The following is a 17,529-nucleotide window of genomic DNA, read 5'->3' as shown; positions in this document are numbered from 1 at the left end:
GCTCTTAAAAATCGTTTATTTTCCTCAATTTCACTTGGCAGCCTTATAAAATGTACATTACAAATTAAATAACCACTTTTGTAATTTTAAGCCCGCCTAAACACTCTGTCTTGTATTAAAAAACTTCAATTTAATGACACAAATGTTATCGATATATCGCCGTTGCCCGCTCGTAAATCGCGGCCTCTCACTCCGATAACACTCCGAACGTTATGCTAGCGCCCCCTGGCGAGCTCTTCGCGCACTAAGCTCAACGCGGAATGATTTTTTTTTTCACAAACAAAAAAATCGATTTAGATTTTTTCACGCACATTTTTCACACTGTTTGGCAAATAGTATGCCTGCGAAATGACAAAATGATGTGATTTTCAGCGTATTTACCACTGCCGCTCCGTTTACAGCTATATTTTAAGGAGTTTAGCTAGCGCAAACGTACGAAATTGTTCTTCAGCAGCGGGACACGTTTTTACTTATGGGCGGCCATTACGAATGAGATTTTCGGAGTTGTCGGAGTCGTGCAATCGTCAGCAGAGTGGCGAAATTATTTTGGCAAGGCCTCCTGGGGAAATATTAATCCATTTTGATTGCGGTTTTCGGCTAAATCTGTGGAATTTTGTGGGGGAGTAAATGCATACATTCGGATTGGTGGCGACCAGCTGCATTTATTTAATTTGTTGTTAATTTACGCAGCCCCAAATCGCCAGCTGCCAGCTAGTGGTGGACAAATAATTCGGAGTGGCCAGGCGTTAGGGGATTTTGTGCGGGCTATCGGTAAGAGCTCACCAATGCGCTGGAGGTAAAATGTGCTAACGCCTGGGTTTTGAAATCTGGGAAACCGTCGTTTGTCACTAAATTTATTTGCTCTAAAATTAAAAAAACATGAAGTGATATGTTTAGTTCCAAAATGCAGATTTAAAACATAGATAAAAACATTAGTTTATTTTGTAATTGGCATTTTAGTATTTTATTTGGCGAGATTGTAAAAGAATACATTAATATAGAAAACTACCTGTGTTTTAAATCCGTTCCTTCTAAATTTCAAATAATTTCAATTTTTTTTTTCCATTAAATGCTTTTGATTTATTATAATCTCTTACAAGGCTTTTCGTACTCGCTGTTTTGCTTATTTTTGTTTATTTGCTAATTACATTGTCTTGATAGTTTTTAAGGTGCTCGTTGACTTTAAATCTTTACTTTTTGGAATACAATTAAAATATTGTCGATATTCTTTAACGATTTTCAGGGAGTATGCTGAGTTGGGCAAGCGATTTTGAATGGTAATTATTTTCGTTATTTTTTTTGTATTTGTCCAGCAAAGCGAGTTGGAAGCACCTGCTTAGTAAAAAGTAAGCCTCAAAGCTTTGTTTTAAAGCCCCAAGCAGAATAAGCTTGATTTGATAAGTTCCCTCGCCGATCCTCCAACGGTTTTTTCAGCTGCATTTTGTATCCTCGGTTTTTTTGGGCATCTATTATTTGTTTTTTTGTTTTTTTTTTTTGGGAAATGGCCGCACGGATGTTCACAATTACAGTTGGGGCGGCGACCGCCTGTGGCCAAAAGCGATCTTTTTGGGAATGTTCGCCGGTAACAGGCGGCGCCATATTTTTCATTTTTACCCTCGAAGTTTCAGATGCTCGGTAATGCACGCGCGCCTGCCGTCCACAAATGCCAGAAATTAACTTTTAACAAATTAAATAATATTTTTTGTTTGCATTTGTGGTACGGCTGTCGCGGCATTGCGACCACTGTGCATGGATTGCGATGGCGTACATGATGAAAAACATAGTCAGACAGTGGTGTCGTATGTGAAAAAGCACCATTTTCGTGGGTGGCTGTGGGTGGAGGGGCGTGGCACAGCTGCGAAAGAGGGACAGAAAGAGCTCTCTATCGCACCTGAGCAACCTTGTTGGTGGTGAAACACAGTGGCGTACAAGATTTTTTTGGTTTATTTTTTAAAAATTAAAATTTCCTAAAGTAAAAAATAAATCTGAAATAAAACTAAATTTCAGTTCTTATTTTACCTTATTTACTTTTTTACGACAAATAAAAAATAAATAATTTAAATTTCAAAGCCACCATAACAAAATTCTTGTGTACGCCACTGGTGGAACATATGTGGATGCCATTTGACAAGGTGAGTTGAGGTGAGAAGGTGAAAAGGTGAGTGATTGAGCGAGAGGTGGGAATTACCAGATGTGAGCGTGGAGAGCTGAGGTGTTAACTCAATTCAAAAAAATTGGAATTATCTGCTATATTCAAGATGAATAATTGAAAAAAAACGAACCAATATCTAAAATTAAAACATAAAAGCGACTGCTGATTTCTTCTAGAGAGTTGGTTTTTGAGCTTTTTGTGTCTCCTAGGTTTTTCTCTTTTTTTTTTGCAATATTCATCAACCAATACCAATAATCATTTTACTTAGCATTTCGCTATATTGGTAAGATCTTTGATATTAATTTAGTGCTTTTTGTATTGTGAGGAATCTATGGATGTCAAGCTTAAGCCCATCATTATCGGGCTCTTTAAAACGGTATTTAATTGTATGTTCTGTTTGAAAAAACGCGCCTACAAGTAGTAAAAATTCACCATTGGTTTTTAGTATATTCATGAGTTGTTTGAGTGTTTTCTCTAAGTGCATCGCTTATTCTGTAACTGTATCGTATTTTCTGTATATATTTCGCTAACATTCAGTGAGTGGCATTTGTGTTTTTGCGTGTATTTGTATTGTTTTATTTTTGTTTTACTATATGCTACAGGTGTGTCTCTAGTGGAAGAGTTCTATGTGGTTTCTGTTTTTGGAAGAAAGTTAGTAAAAAGAGTCTTAAGATCAAACAGAGTTAGGAAAGAGTGAGAGATAGTTAAACAAATAGAAAGATATACAGAGAGATATAGAGGAGATACAGAGAAAGAGAAATAGAGAGTGTGTTGGCGCTGAGATAGATGTTGGAACTACAAAAAGTACTAAATTAAAATATGTTAGTTTTGCACTACAAAATCCGTGTGTGTTAATTTTGTTGTTTAACTTCATTGCCTGTTTTCGATTAATGTTTTTGTTTAAACTTTGAAACGCATTAACCGTCAATCAATCAATCAAATACTGGTTATAAGAATATTGTCAACATTCACAAACCAAAATCGGTTAGATATTTGTGGTTAAAATATATAAGTTTATCTGTTATTGAACAAACCAACATACCAGGAAAGCAAGAAACCATACAAATTGAAATTAAAAATAAATAGTGTAAGCATTGCATTAGGGATTTTCGCTAAGTTTAGGGGGTTTTGAGGAGGGGAAGGGGGTTTGGGGGAGGGGTCTAGGAGTAGGAGGGTGCCGGAGTGAAGGTGTTTGTGTGTACCACCAAGATAGGCCGGCTAAAATCCGATATCCCATCCATCTACGAGCGAGGCAAGAGCGAACTAAGAAAAAGGTGCGCAACTGTACTTTTTGGATTAGAGTTTTTATTTTTTGTTTTGCTTGTGACTTACCTGTGCTGGACGGATATGGATATTCTATTGTTTTTCTTTTTAATATTTTCGTGAAGCATTTTTCAACTAAAGCCAAGTCTAGGGGTTAATATTATACAAATGCGTGGGCAAAAGTGCACGAATGTTGAAAAGTTGGTTAAGTGAGTAGCAAGTAGATAAAGCAAATTGAAGCTAAAAGTTAAACAGCAAAAGTTGAGAGTAAATTTTGCTAGATATATATGGTAAAAATGGTTGTTTATTGGCCAATCTTCAATTATACAAATGAAAAGGTTTACGCTTAGAATACAAAACTTCAAGTCGAATACTCTAGTCGAGATGATAATTATAATCATAACTATTAATTTATAACATTACGTAAAATTCCAAAAATGTAAATCATAAGCTATGTAAGCTATAAGTTCCGATTCGATTCGATTCGTTTTAAAACTATCACTAGCATGAATGAGAATTGATTCAATTTCAATTTCATAATGAGGGATACGGGTTGTATTACGGATCTGAGGGTTAGGGATCGGAATTGGGGTCGGGTATCATCTACTTACAATCTAATTATCACTTGTTGAACATAAACCAAAGGGACCAGGGTGATCGGTACTTTATACAGTTTGGTGCTGGTGGCAGGTTCTATGAGGCAAACTACTTTAAGATCGATAGGTTACCAAAATTCGGTCTCATTGTTGCTTCGTTACGTGATATGATGCGTGCGGTTCTTTGATTTTTGTTTTTTGTTGTAGGCTCCAAGCGAGAACCGAGAGTACAGCTTAATGGCTAGGATCTAGGATACCGAGTATTAACAACAAAATAACGTTTTATGCATTATGCAGTTCTCTTCCGACTTTGGAATAAACAAGATGAGCAAATGTTTCACTTGGTCACTGCAAATACTTTTGGGATGATCTTTTTCAGGGCTGGAAATATATACAGTGTGTCTGGGGGTGTATAGTTATTCCAAGTTTACATAAGATTTGGACAAATGTTTTAAGGTAAGTCTATTAACGTATTAAAGTTTGAATCGATTACTGGCTTTGGTTTTCTTGTTTTTGGTTTTGGTTTATCCCTCTGGTCGGGGCATTTACAAATGTAAGTAACAACGAAATAAAAATGTAATAATTACTACGATTCCTACTTAAGCGCTACATGCTTCAGCTTTAGCATCAACAACATGCAATTCAAATATCGATTCGATTTCGATGCGAAGAACTCTGTGCATCCAAAGCTCGCTTTAGTGTGTGTCTACCGTGTGTGATTAAGAACAGAGAACAGAGAAAGCCTTCTGTCATTGGAAGCTTTGGTATGCATCAACATTCCTGGATCGGGTACTCGAGATTTCGATTGGTGCTGATCAAACTACTCGAAGTCCTTTCTTCGAAAACTGTGCTCCAAAAGGAAATCAATCGTAACTGTTATCGTAATGAAATCAAATCAGGCTACAAATCATACGCTTAGATAGAGAGGAAGATAGATAGTGAGTTCGTGTAGGATTTAGTCAAGGTGTTCTTTGTATGTTTTGTATGTGTGTGGATTTCTGTGGGTGAACCTAACACTTTCTATCTGCTGAGCAATTGACTTATTAGCCATGACACTGCCACTGCGATGGGTATGAGATGCAGCTGGCAACCGTTAGTGAGTAAATCTTTACTAGAATTGCACATATCTTCCTCACAAAAGCACATATGTCCATTGCCTGAACTTTCCATCATGCACACGTGATCGACCATGAATAAATTGATCTGTAACTGTGACGTACACATGCGTCGCACCACCTCGTACGCTGGAAAGAGAGAGTAAGAGAGGGGAGAAAGAGACGGGGACAAAGGATAATCAATTCGCGAATAGGATAGAAAGGCTAGACAAAGTCAGAGTGTCAATTCTACTCACGTGATCTCTGATGCCGCACCATTTTCACGCAGCAACCGTTGCAGGTCATCAAGGGAGGTTGATCCCTTGGCAGGGCAGTATAATTGAAGGGATCCTAAGTAAATATAAAACATTAATTCACATATTATATATTATCTCCATTACTCATTTCAAACCTTGCAGCGGGCATCTGTCCAGGAATCGCACTCATAGCAGTAAATCGATCGCGCTATATGAAAAGATATCGCGTTATAATCTACTTCTTAATAATGCTACTGCTTTCTGCTGATCTTCGGAATAATTTGAGGTTAGCTTTACAAGTACTGTAACGTCAAAACGTGCAAGACACAAAAGCATGCCAGAGTTGCCAAACACAAACAAACAGCAGGCAGAGAACATTTATCGATACCAGTTTGAAAATCAACAGGTGGATTTGTTGCGTTACTTTTGAATTGGGTGTGTGATAATTTAGAATTTATTGAATGGCAAGTGTTTAATAAAATCTCTAGCCTAGATTTGCAAAATATAATAAACTCAACAGTAAAACACATTTATGTGGGGGATGTACTTGGGAAGCTTTAAATAGAAGAGTGTACTTTTAAAGCATGCACTCGCACTCACATACTTATACACCACATACAGACACGCACAAATAACTAGTATAAACTATCGGTTTTTTCGGATATAGTTGTTTTCAGAATTTAGTTCTGAAAAAAAGGAATTCTCAACAAACAAAAACGGAATACCCTTTCGTTGTGAACTTTATAACGTATTGAATCGCACTTTACCACAGACTTACACCTGATTCAAAGGATTTTAAAAGGATAGTATAAATGAATTAAAAATGAACGAAAAAGAATACAATTCAAAAAAGCCTTGCCTTGGTGCAAAACAAACTTGAGAAAAAAGTGCAACGGAAGGAAAAGTGAAATTAGCAAAGAGTAAAAGGGGATGTGTCCCAAAGAATTGAATGGATATTGGTGGCAAAGCTTTAGGATTGAGCTGGATTGCTCCGATCTTTCGGCCGATCGGGCATTAAATATAAAAACGAAAAGATCTTAAGTAACACTGATAATCCAAAAATATTCCTTATTCATGGTGAACTCGTTATAAACCGATTCGAGTTTGTTCGAAATAGATTATACATATACTTATGCATGACTCTTATTTTCTTATATTTTGGCAAAAAGGTAATCGATAGGTTTAAGCAAATGGAATGGTTTGGAAAGGCAATGGACTCATACTTTGACATTCGGCTGAGGTCTGCGGAATCCATATGAAAGTTAGAAATCCGATAACGGCTGCAAATAAATAATGGAAGAAAAGAGAGCAAAGTAGAAGTGGGCAGTAGAAGGAGCACGAACCAAAGATACAAAACCAAGGATGGTTTGGGAAAGAGTGGGCAGTAGATCAAGCGCCGTGTCAGGTACAGTTGACACCTGAACTCGTTCCGGTTTCAACTTCCTCCGAGCATGCACAACTGTACCTGCCATTGAGCTATACAACTGACTTTGGGTAAGGTTTGAGGAAAACATATAGAGTTGGTGGGTGTAATGTTGAGACTCTACAAACGTCGGGGACTACGTTAAAACTCTCGATTTTCTGTGCACACATTGTTCCAATGCCATTCGTTTCCACCGCCTACTCGAAAATATATTACCAGGGTGACAGTGTTGAAAAAGGCACAGGAGGAAAGACAATTTTTACAAATTACGTTTACATTTTGGTGTGAACTTCACTGCAACTCAAGACGCATACGTGTTGTTGTTGGATGTGAGACCAGGAATATGCAATATATATGGGTATATAGAATGTATAGAGTTACAGACAGCTGCTTACAGTCGATATATAACGGCATTTACAATCAACGGCACGTACGAAACGAAACCAATAATGAAACTAAACCAAACTCAAATCGAACGCAACAATTTTTTTTCATGTTTTTACAGGGGATTATTTGATTTTTTTTTAGATTAGTACAAAAACTTAAGGTGAATTTGGTTCAAATCGAATGGGGAAATCATACGCAAAATTAAACTTACTTGGAAAACAATTATCGGTGGTAGCGAATTTTGCCAATGCCAAAAAAACTATATATTATTTTTGTTACCAATGAAAAATGAAAAATAAAAATAATGTAAAAAATGTTTTCAATCAATTTCACTTGAATTGTGAATGGCTTAGCAGCTGTAAAGGAAATGAAAATTAATCATCTCGGTGCCCTATCTAAACAATTTCGATTCGATCGATCGATCAGCTTGCACTTAAATGGAATTCATCTAGCAATTTATTTACATTTATTTGGCTCTTTTTTTAAAATACAACTTTTATAACGAGTCAGCAACTAATGCAAAAATATTGTAGTATACTTAACGCTTGGATTCTCATTTTCCTACAAAATTTCCCTGCGTCTGCTTTATTGCTAAGAAATCTAATAATCTTGTGTATGTAGGTATATAAAAAGCTCCCAGTCCATTCTTTGATCTGTGTGAGAACAAAACTTGATGGTCCATAAAACGGCGGGATTTTATGTTGGCTATTCTGTTTATTGTTGGACTTCTGTTTATCATTCAATTCGCTATGGTGTTGACCTTTGTTCATTATTAATTTAATAACTATTTCTCTAGCTTTATCTGAGTGTTTGTTTGATGGGTGTGGTGATGGATGAGTGAAGGGATTACCTGTTAGGACCAACAGCCAATTGCCGACTGCATTTCTCTGCGTCCACATCTTGGTTGGTTTACCGGCACTCCACCCACCTAAAATAATTTATTTTAGTGGTTGCTTGAAAAGGTTAAATATATATTGAAACTTGCTTTTATTGGGCTTAATTTATTTGAGTTTATACTGTCTGCTGTCTGCAATCTGCTCTCAGGTCCTGATCCTGCAGCGAAACATTATGCTGCCTCGTCACTAAAATTTGGGAAATATTAGAAATCGAATTTCTTAATCTCTAGTTATTTTAGACTTATTTACGAAAAGCTGGTGTAATATTATCATTAAACAATCTATTTTTTTTTCCAATTTTTTTTTAGACAATATTGTATGCGAATTTCATTTATAAGGGACAACACCTTCTCAAGATGTTCTCATCTCAACACCACTACGTTTACAAAAAAAAACTAAAAAGTCATAATTGTATGTTGATAACTCAAAAAAATAGTCCCCCTTTTTATTTAAAAAAAAAACTCGTTGCGCCTAATTTTGACTTCTTTAAATATTAAGCAAGTTCCAGCACGTTTTCCTCTTTAAAATATGCCCTGTTTTTAATCCCTAAAGACTTCCCGCAATAGAATTGGAAACTCAAAAATTAACACTTTCCCCGAATAACGACCGACTCTGGTTTCCCAACTTTTATGACTCCTTAATGGTGCACATGGCGAGGGTTGACCACAGAGTTTTGTGTGGACATGATTTGTGGCGCTTAAATTTATGGCGACACTTTAAGATCCCATGGAACATCCTCTAATGTGTACGTCAATATGACAATATAAATATATGGCGTATATATATATAGATGGGTATAGATATAAGTGGATCAAAAACATGGCTCTAAAAATAGAGCCGCACAACCTCTAATAAGTGTTCTAGGTCAATCGGTGTGAGTGTGTGAGTGTTGTTGCTGTGTGGTGCAGAATGGGTGTGGGTCATGTTTTTGGGTGGGTGAGTTCAAGTCATGGCTGTTGCTGATGTCAATGGTATTTCGGTTTCTCGGTCCTCTGTGATTGACCGGCTGTTCGAATACTAGCCATAAGTATCACATCGTTCGGTTTTCACATTTCACACTGTCCTCTGCATTTTACACATTTCTTGTTTGGTTTGGCTGAATGTATTGTGGCATTTTTTGCATTGAACTTTGGCAAAGTGTCAAAAAAATGCGAGGGCGGGCAACAAGAAAAACAAGTGGGGAACGGAACGGCAGACCAAACTATTTATATTGATATGTATGCCACTGCTAAGAATATTCTTAAAGCGTGTAGAGATCAATGGGGATGATTGAAATATTGATACCCTCTCGACATGTCTTCAAAAACACTATTTCCTTAAATTACATGAATTTTAGATATTGACTTAAATAAATTAAATTGCCTATATGTATACTCCGCGATAAATAAAATTATTATTAAAATATTAAACTTATTTTATTGATTGTATATAATTACATATTTAAATATGAAGAATATGTGTGAGAACTTAAAGTGTCACTAGTTTTAAAACATTTAGCATTTCATTAATAATCTTTTTGTAAATTGTAAATATTTAAACCAATTAAAAAGGTCAGATTCAAAGGTAAATGGGATACTACCTCATGTATACCATATGAGATTATCATTATTCCTTTGATATAAAAACCAATATACCCTTTAATATCGGTGAAGCATTAAACTGCCGCCGGGTCTATTGAACATTTCAGGTTAAGGTTTTGGCTTGGCACTACTAAATTTAGTGGCCAATATGGGAGACTCTCCACTGCTGCAAGCCACTGTGGCTAACCCGCACAACCGTTGCATACGAAATAGGTCAGAATGTGGTGCAGTGACCGCATGTCCCGTTCAACAAGTGTTTGCAATGCCGCCTTTTTAGCGTAGATTATGGCTGCCGATCACATTTCATTGGCCCATTCATCAAATTTTAATGGCACTAAAGAGCTAATTGCATAGTGGGTCAATGGCAGGCCAGAATATAAGATTAAACACAACGGCCGGGGTTTGATTTGTATTTTTATCCTTTGCCCCCGATACGTTGAACCCTTTAATTACTTGCCTTTTTCCTTAGTTACTGACTAACTGAAATTGAATTTTCGTTCATGTTTGGCTACCACTTTTTCGTTGGCCACACGCGAGTATTGATTTTATGTGCTTGTGTTTACACGTCGCTGCAGCTTCTCCACTTTTCCCAGCCACTTTCCACTTTTCCTTTCCTTTCCTTTCACACTTTTCCGGGCCGCTGTTTCATAATATGTTCTGGGTTCTCCAATCGATTGGTCAGCTTAACTGGGTCTTAGTTTTTTTTAGAGCCCCAGTGCAATTTGCATTTGACCCTCGCTGTGGTCGCGGTCGCTTTTCCGTCGATTTACGAGTTTTTCTACACGGTTTTCCTATTGATTTCGCTCACAACACTTTGGTGCATCTATTTTTCCTTGATTTTCAACTGGCTTTTCAATTAATCGTGTGCACTGGCCAATTGTTTAGTTCACTAATTCGAATAATTTATCAATTTATTGGAAGATTAGTTGTGGGCAATTTCAGCTAGATGCCGTTTTTATTTGTTAATTTTGTAATTTATTTAGCAGGTCACACGCAACGACATTGACAACGACGGAGACGACTGCGGATTTTCCAATTTTCCCTTAACGCTTCATGACAGTTTTGGCGCATGACGCTTTTGACGTATGCTGCGCGGAGCTTTTCCGCATACGAAGTGTTGGAAAACTTGTCGGGGAAAGCTAACAGCATAAGCTTTTCATGGCGCCCTTTTTGAATTTGAAAATTTAATTTATTTTTGAAAATATTTGGAATACCTTGAACCACTTCTTTGAATATTTTTGGTACGGTTTTTCATATTTCCTTAAAAAAAAATTTATCAATCACTTGATTTTTTTATGTCGCATACCAATACAAAACACATCTGATACAAAACAGATAATTAAATTTTATTTTTTTTTACAAATTAAATCTGTTACCAAGCACCTAACTGAATAACTTCATATCAACAAATTGTAGTAAATGTTTTCCACTTTATTGTGAACGAATGAGGATACAAGTAGTTTAGTTTGTAGATTGCATTTTAGGGCAGCTTACACATTTAAGTATTAGTTAAACAAAAAATGAACTTTTCATGAATAAATACATAAATAAACACGAACGGGGAAGTACACGACTAAGTATGATAGACACTGAAATGAGTGGATTAAACGAAGAATCTGTTCTCCTCGGCTTTTTCTCTCTCTCTATCTCTAGATTCGAGTCGCTTAAAGTTCCTTAATCCTAAGCATAATCGCGAGCACCGTCCAATTTGCGCATCTGCAAATAATAGAAATATAATAATAAGATAATTAGTTGAGCAAATGAAACAGGGATGCAAACCGATCGAAATTGTGGACGGGTTCGGTTGGAGGTATCACTGAATTTTCTAAATCAATGGTTCGGTTCACAACAGTGGCTTATTTTAGTTTTGCGTGCAGTTGGCAAGAGCTTTAGTATACGAATATCTGCTGCTAAAGCGATAAAAATATACAATATTTAATAAAGCATCAATAAATCAGTTATAAGTTCGGTTTGCATCCCTGAAATCGAGTAAGTTAGGGTATTTACAATGCGAGTGTGCTTGAGAGGTGAGTGAGTGTGTGTGTGTGTGTGATAGGTGCGTGTGTGTGTAATGAGTGGGTGTGATCACTGATCAGTAGAAAGACTCCTCACTCCAGGCACTTATCAACCTGACTCTCACCTCGCGTTCATCGGCGTGCGTTCGGTACTTTTCGGATGCCTCGTTCACCTTCGGTGCCGGCTTCGCCTCCAGTACCTGGGTATACAGCAGGGCGGCTGCCACGCCCCCCAGCACAGGTCCCACCCAGTATACCCAATGCGATGTCCACATATCGGTGGCAAAGGCAGTGCCCACTGTGCGAGCGGGATTCATGCTGGCCCCAGTGTACCGAATGGTGCCCAAATGACCCAAAGTCACCGCCATTCCAATGGCCAGTGGCGCCGTGTAACGGGAGTCCGGCTTGTGGGGATCACAGGCCCCAAACACGACGAGCACCAGCAAAAGTCCCAGGAAGAACTCGATTCCCAGGCCCTGCAGCTCCGAAATATTCGGCGCCAACGAGGTGTGACCCAAACCATTATGATAGTCCTGATCGAGGAGGATCTGGGGAAGATACAAATTATTAGATATGATTAGAATTTATATTTCATTTGGGGTTTTCTTTTTCCTAATTGAGATAAGCACAGTTCATCCAAGAATTTCATACTCCTTTTAAATAATTTTCACCTAATATAAACCTAATTAACTAAGTTTACTTTACTAAATATGGAAAGATTCGATTTTTTTAGTATTTAATTTAAAAAATAATATTCAATATATTTTGTTATATACTTTCAAAATTAATTTAAATGCAAGCCATAGTAAACTTATATATAATGTATATAATATAATGTGTATAAATACAAAAACATTTGCAAATACTTTTGCAACGTATAAACATTATGATTTTATATTTTAATCTTGAGTTATGTTTGCAAGCTTAATATTAACACCAGAAACGCTTGAGAGATTTTATTTTTGGACAAAATATGTGAGTGAAGTATGAGTAAGTACTTAGCTAATCAACGGAATGACTAAATGTACTCTTGACATTGGCGTTTGCCGTTCATTTATTCACTCAACGAAGGAAAGCAATTGTCGAAATAAAAGTCACTTTTTAAACCACAGCCGGATGTAAGACAATCAAAAACTCTAAGAGATAAATGACTCAATACGAAAGCTTTTGCTTTAAGCACGAAAAAAACCAAGATAAGAAATATGTAAATAAATAACAAGTAAACATTTCCATAATTTTGAAAGTGATTTTTGAATTTATCTAAAATAGTATTTTATTGTTTCTCACCTTAACAGCAGCAGTTCCAGCAATGGCACCCAGGCATTGGAAAACAACATAAAAAACGGCTCGAATCAAGCTGATTCGTCCTGCAACCAACATTCCGGCGGTAACAGCAGGATTCACATGTCCACCACTCAAGTGGCCCACAATCTGCAAGGTAATATTATTAAATTAGTATGAATTATATTTTTAGGGAATATTTTAAGTAGCCTACCGTAATAGCCATGAAGATGGCCAGGCCAAAAGCCAGGGCCTTAAAGGTACCATCTTCAATTTGAGTGCATGCACCGCAGGCAAAGAAATTGAGGATCAGATTGCCCAGGAATTCTCCGATCAGGGCCTGCCACAATCGCAGCTCCTTGGATTTTAGCTGATATATAAAATAATATTTTACAAATATTTAAAAACTGTAGATCAGGTGACTTAAATATATATATACAGATACTTTAGAAATAAGTTCAATTTTCGAATACATGCTTATTCAAATAGTTTTTCTGCAAAATGTTTATTAACTTAACTCACCTCATTAAGACCCAGTGAGTATTCGAACTTTCCCATCTTCTTCGCTTTATTTTCCGACTGAAACTGGCGGACTGCAATAAAAAACACACGGAAAAATCAGTGAGCTATGCCTACTAAATGCAAATATCAATCCGAATTGTATATGGAAATGTGTTTGAAAATGGAAGCGAAAAATTGTCAGACATGAACCGGTAGTTAACCACCGACGATGCCCCCTTTTTGCACTCATTTAAGGTGCTATATTGTTTTGGCCTTTCGCGACAGTTTAACAATCTGCATTTCCGCTGCAATTGTCTTGGTTCCTAATTGGTTGACACTTTTGTCTGGTCTCTAATTAACACATTTGCAGCTATTCAGTTTTAAGCGGGGGGCTTGCTAAATAAATAAGAGGTTTTATTATCTTAGTATTGTAAATTTATTCTTTTATACATAATGGGTTTTAAAGGAGCACAGAAATTGACTTGTAGACATTTTTTTTTCGGGTCAGCATTTAGTAAAACATCTTTAAAAAAATGTTTTAGAGTTTATGGTTTTAAAGTATATTTTATTGTATTCTTTTTTATTTTCAGCTGTTCAGGAGGGTTTATGTGCTCAGCTTAACCCCATGTCGTTGTGCCAAAACTGGGAATTAAAGGGCACCCCTAAATAACCCTTAACTCCAGGAATCCATCTTATCAGCAATTGCAGCTGCATGTGAGAATTTATCAAAGCAAACACAGTGTATAACATTTAATTGGCAACGAGTCGTATAAAAGTGTGGTAAATATTTGAGAGCAACACCGGCAGATGTAAACAGCACTCGTGAATGAGCAGTTGAGAGTGTTTAACCAGGGGGCAAAGGGGTCCCAAAGGGGTTAATGTTAACCCGCTGAAGCCGCGGGGGGATTAGGCCTGTTTTTTATAGAGTGGAATCAGTGGAGACTATTTGTTTTGCTGTTCTTATTTGGCGCAATGCGGTCACGAACAGGCCCAAAAATGGGCGATCACTTGTCGACCATGCCCCCACACCAAACATAAAGAGCTTTAAAATATATAACTACATATATATGTATATAGCATATAGCATGTATCATATAGAATATTCCATTTGTAATTTGTCTTTGCCATCAATCAGTTGACCGTTCAATGTTAACTCCCATTTTGTTAGCTCAGAAAATATACATCACATTTTTTCTTTATTTTTCTAATGCAATCTTAATGAGTTTCGTGTTTTATTTGCGTCATCTATGAGGCCCGTATCGATATCAGCCAATAGACTCAAGTGGTCTGATATGGAAACGCGGGTTCTAGCCTTTAATTGAGGTGCAGAGGAGTGTGCTGGATGAGCAGATAGTAATTGAATTGACTTAAGGTTGGACTCGAGCCTCACGGATAAGTGGAATACCTTGTAATAGAGCAGAAATCATCCAACACACAAACGCCTTCATTGATTGGAGTCCTAAGAAAACCGGGTAAAAACTTGAGACTTTAAATATTTGTCATCGCCTGTTAATCATGCATTGTGAAAATTGATTCAACAATTTGAGCATGTAATTATAATTATTTTCCATGGAATGTTATTTTAATTGGCCAACTACTAACCGACATTCCATTGTACAGATTCACAGGTGCTGATTCTGTTCTTCGGTGCTAATTAAAATCCGTAGCGCGAACAACAATGTTCCGGGTACCCAGTTGAGAAAATCTAAACAATTAATCGGCTCTGATTAAAGTTTGTTTTGCGATTATTTTGGGCAGAAAATAAGCTGGCTTTATAATTGGAAACCTAACACCCAACACCACTATTTCCAATTGTGGAATTTTCAATAGCGCGCTAATAACCAAATTGGCCAGTGTGTAAGTGTAGGTGTGTCCGTGCCAATTCGCTTAATATCCGAACAATAAAGTAAAAGTTTGCTCAACAAATTAGCACAAACGGCGAGAACAAAACACACAAAATTCACACATATTTTTGCACACCCAACAAAGTAGAATGCATTTCGACGCATTTCAAGTTGATTTTCGTCATTCGACATATTTCTGTAGCTTTCGAAACGTGTATGAACAGCGGGTTCATGAACTTGAACTCAAACCGAATTGAACCGAAAGGCGGCTAAAAATGTGTTCCAATAAAAATTTAATTATATGCTAATAACGAAAAATGTCATTAAGAAAACTCGCAACACACAAAGACATTCGTCATTAATTTAAAACATCTAGATAACAAGGGTATAAATCTTGCGTTTATGGAACTGATGAGGTAATGCTTTCCAGTTTGTTTTTGAAATTGTTTATTGACTTCAAAAACAGGTAAATAAATTATGCGGCCATTTTTAAAGTAATTTAAAAGGTTTCTATCGCCGTTTTGGGTAGCATTTACACATTTGTCATTAGGTAAACTAAGATTTACTAGAGGTAGACTGCTGAGAAGTCAATGTTTTTAATATTTATTAGTCACAAGATCTTGCTAACACTTGCATTCTAACGTTTGTATTCTAACTATTCTTCAGTTGAATAATACATACTTGTTATCTGTTAAGCTTTTAAAATAAATATATTTTGGAGGCAACTGAATTCAAAAGTTGTTTATAGTTTTTTTTCTTCAACTGTTAAATAAGATCTAGCCTCAATTGCGTACTTCTGCTGATGGCACTTACCGATATAGACGTTTGCAATTGTTTGCCGCAACTTTGTCATTTAAAAAGCCATAAAACTTACTTAAGCTTTAAATTTGTATGCAACCCCAAACGTGGGAGGAGCAGGAGTAATAAAAGGGGTAGAGCACACAGAAACAGAAGCAAATGCAGAGTTAATGCCTACAACTCCCACACACGTGTTCGAGGCTACAGTGGAGCCCCGTTAATCGCCAACTGGCCACTCCAATTACCTGATCAGGGACCAGAAAATTGCCGTGGTCAACCCATCAATCACGGGTGTCAGATATGAAACGAACTGAATGCCCCCGAGCTTTGGATATGTCCCATTACCATATCATCGGATCACGGCATTGCCGAACCTAATTAACCACACAATACAAAAACATATAGATATCTTAAAAGCTTATATAGATCGCACGACCACATCGTTTCACGCAAGGCTGGTTTTAAAATGAAAAGCACAATAAAATAACCCACTGTTCTGCGTAAATGTTGAAATGTCTTTTGGCAAGATTCTTATTCTATATCCGCAGCTTTTAATTTCTCGGAATAACGCTGGCGGACAAAGTAAAAATTGTACAAAATTGTTATATTTTTACGATTGACACTTGCGGCGGACTTTTTGCGAATTTGTTTATCTTATGTCTAGAGAGAAGAAAATCAAAAAAATAACACATCAAAGAACATTTGACAAAATATGAAGAGAGGAGAAGGCATCAAATGCAATACGGTATAAGTTGCAGTGCAAAGGGAAACATACAAAATAATCAAAAATTACAGTTAATAATGTATGTTTTTGATTATAATGTAATGTAAATACAGGATTTTTTTAACAGATAAGCTTCCTTTGTTTAATGATACATATATGTTTAAAAACAGAATAATATTTCCTGAACACTAAACGAATTTTAATTTATCTGTTAATTATTTGAATGATATTAATAAAATGTCTTGTATGTCTTTGAACTCATCAATATTGACTTGTTTTAAGGTAAACATATTTATCAAAGAATTATTTAAAAAAATATATATAAAATTTAATTATTTTCAATTAGTTCAAGAAAACATTTTAATTTTTTGAAATTTTTGCTTGGAAAACCTATAGCAAAATATAAATTAATATTGAAAAGTATTTAAAAAAAATTCATATCGTTCTTCGACAAAAACGTTTAACATTCTTTTTTGACATGTAAATTAAAAACTTATATATTGTAATTATGATCACATTCAATTAGAAGTTTACCTTGTTTTGTTATTAGCTCACTTTTGCACCTTTGCACTTGCTAACGAACTTGGCTTTGCGGCAACAACAACTAACACCTAAACTTGCACTTAACAAATATTTAATGTATTTTGGCAGGAATATGAATTCGCTCCTCGAGCGATCCGCGCACTTTGACTCGACGACAAAAACTGCGCGATCGCTT

General features: G+C 36.4%; 2 protein-coding genes across 4 annotated transcripts; both read right to left on the bottom strand.

The window, feature by feature from the left end:
• Positions 1-1,290: 1,290 nt before the first annotated feature.
• On the bottom strand, positions 1,291-10,709 carry LOC128253962 (protein quiver). Of its 2 annotated transcripts, none has more exons than XM_052982695.1 (7): positions 10,106-10,709; positions 8,158-8,254; positions 8,023-8,100; positions 7,384-7,431; positions 5,518-5,570; positions 5,363-5,456; positions 1,291-5,255 (listed from the first exon to the last, which is right to left on the bottom strand). In XM_052982695.1, exons 3-7 carry the CDS (start codon positions 8,069-8,071, stop codon positions 5,032-5,034), a joined length of 468 nt encoding a protein of 155 aa, XP_052838655.1. In that variant the 5' UTR covers positions 8,072-8,100; positions 8,158-8,254; positions 10,106-10,709; the 3' UTR covers positions 1,291-5,031. The 2 variants fall into 2 exon arrangements, with proteins under 2 accessions (XP_052838655.1, XP_052838654.1); XM_052982694.1 differs by lacking the exon at positions 7,384-7,431 and adding an exon at positions 6,586-6,642.
• Positions 10,710-11,058: 349 nt separating this feature from the next.
• Positions 11,059-17,529, bottom strand: LOC128253636 (aquaporin). 2 transcript variants are annotated; one of them, XM_052982205.1, is made up of 6 exons: positions 17,346-17,528; positions 13,467-13,537; positions 13,159-13,314; positions 12,951-13,094; positions 11,789-12,211; positions 11,059-11,364 (listed from the first exon to the last, which is right to left on the bottom strand). In XM_052982205.1, exons 2-6 carry the CDS (start codon positions 13,500-13,502, stop codon positions 11,329-11,331), a joined length of 795 nt encoding a protein of 264 aa, XP_052838165.1. In that variant the 5' UTR covers positions 13,503-13,537; positions 17,346-17,528; the 3' UTR covers positions 11,059-11,328. The 2 variants fall into 2 exon arrangements, with proteins under 2 accessions (XP_052838165.1, XP_052838164.1); XM_052982204.1 differs by lacking the exon at positions 11,059-11,364 and having other exon boundaries at positions 11,726-12,211; positions 17,346-17,529.

The sequence above is a fragment of the Drosophila gunungcola genome (assembly GCF_025200985.1).
Source record: "Drosophila gunungcola strain Sukarami chromosome 2R unlocalized genomic scaffold, Dgunungcola_SK_2 000004F, whole genome shotgun sequence".
Lineage (NCBI taxonomy): Eukaryota > Metazoa > Arthropoda > Insecta > Diptera > Drosophilidae > Drosophila > Drosophila gunungcola.
The sequence above is the reverse complement of the archived record's forward strand: the minus strand, read 5'-3'. Positions and strand labels throughout refer to the sequence as shown.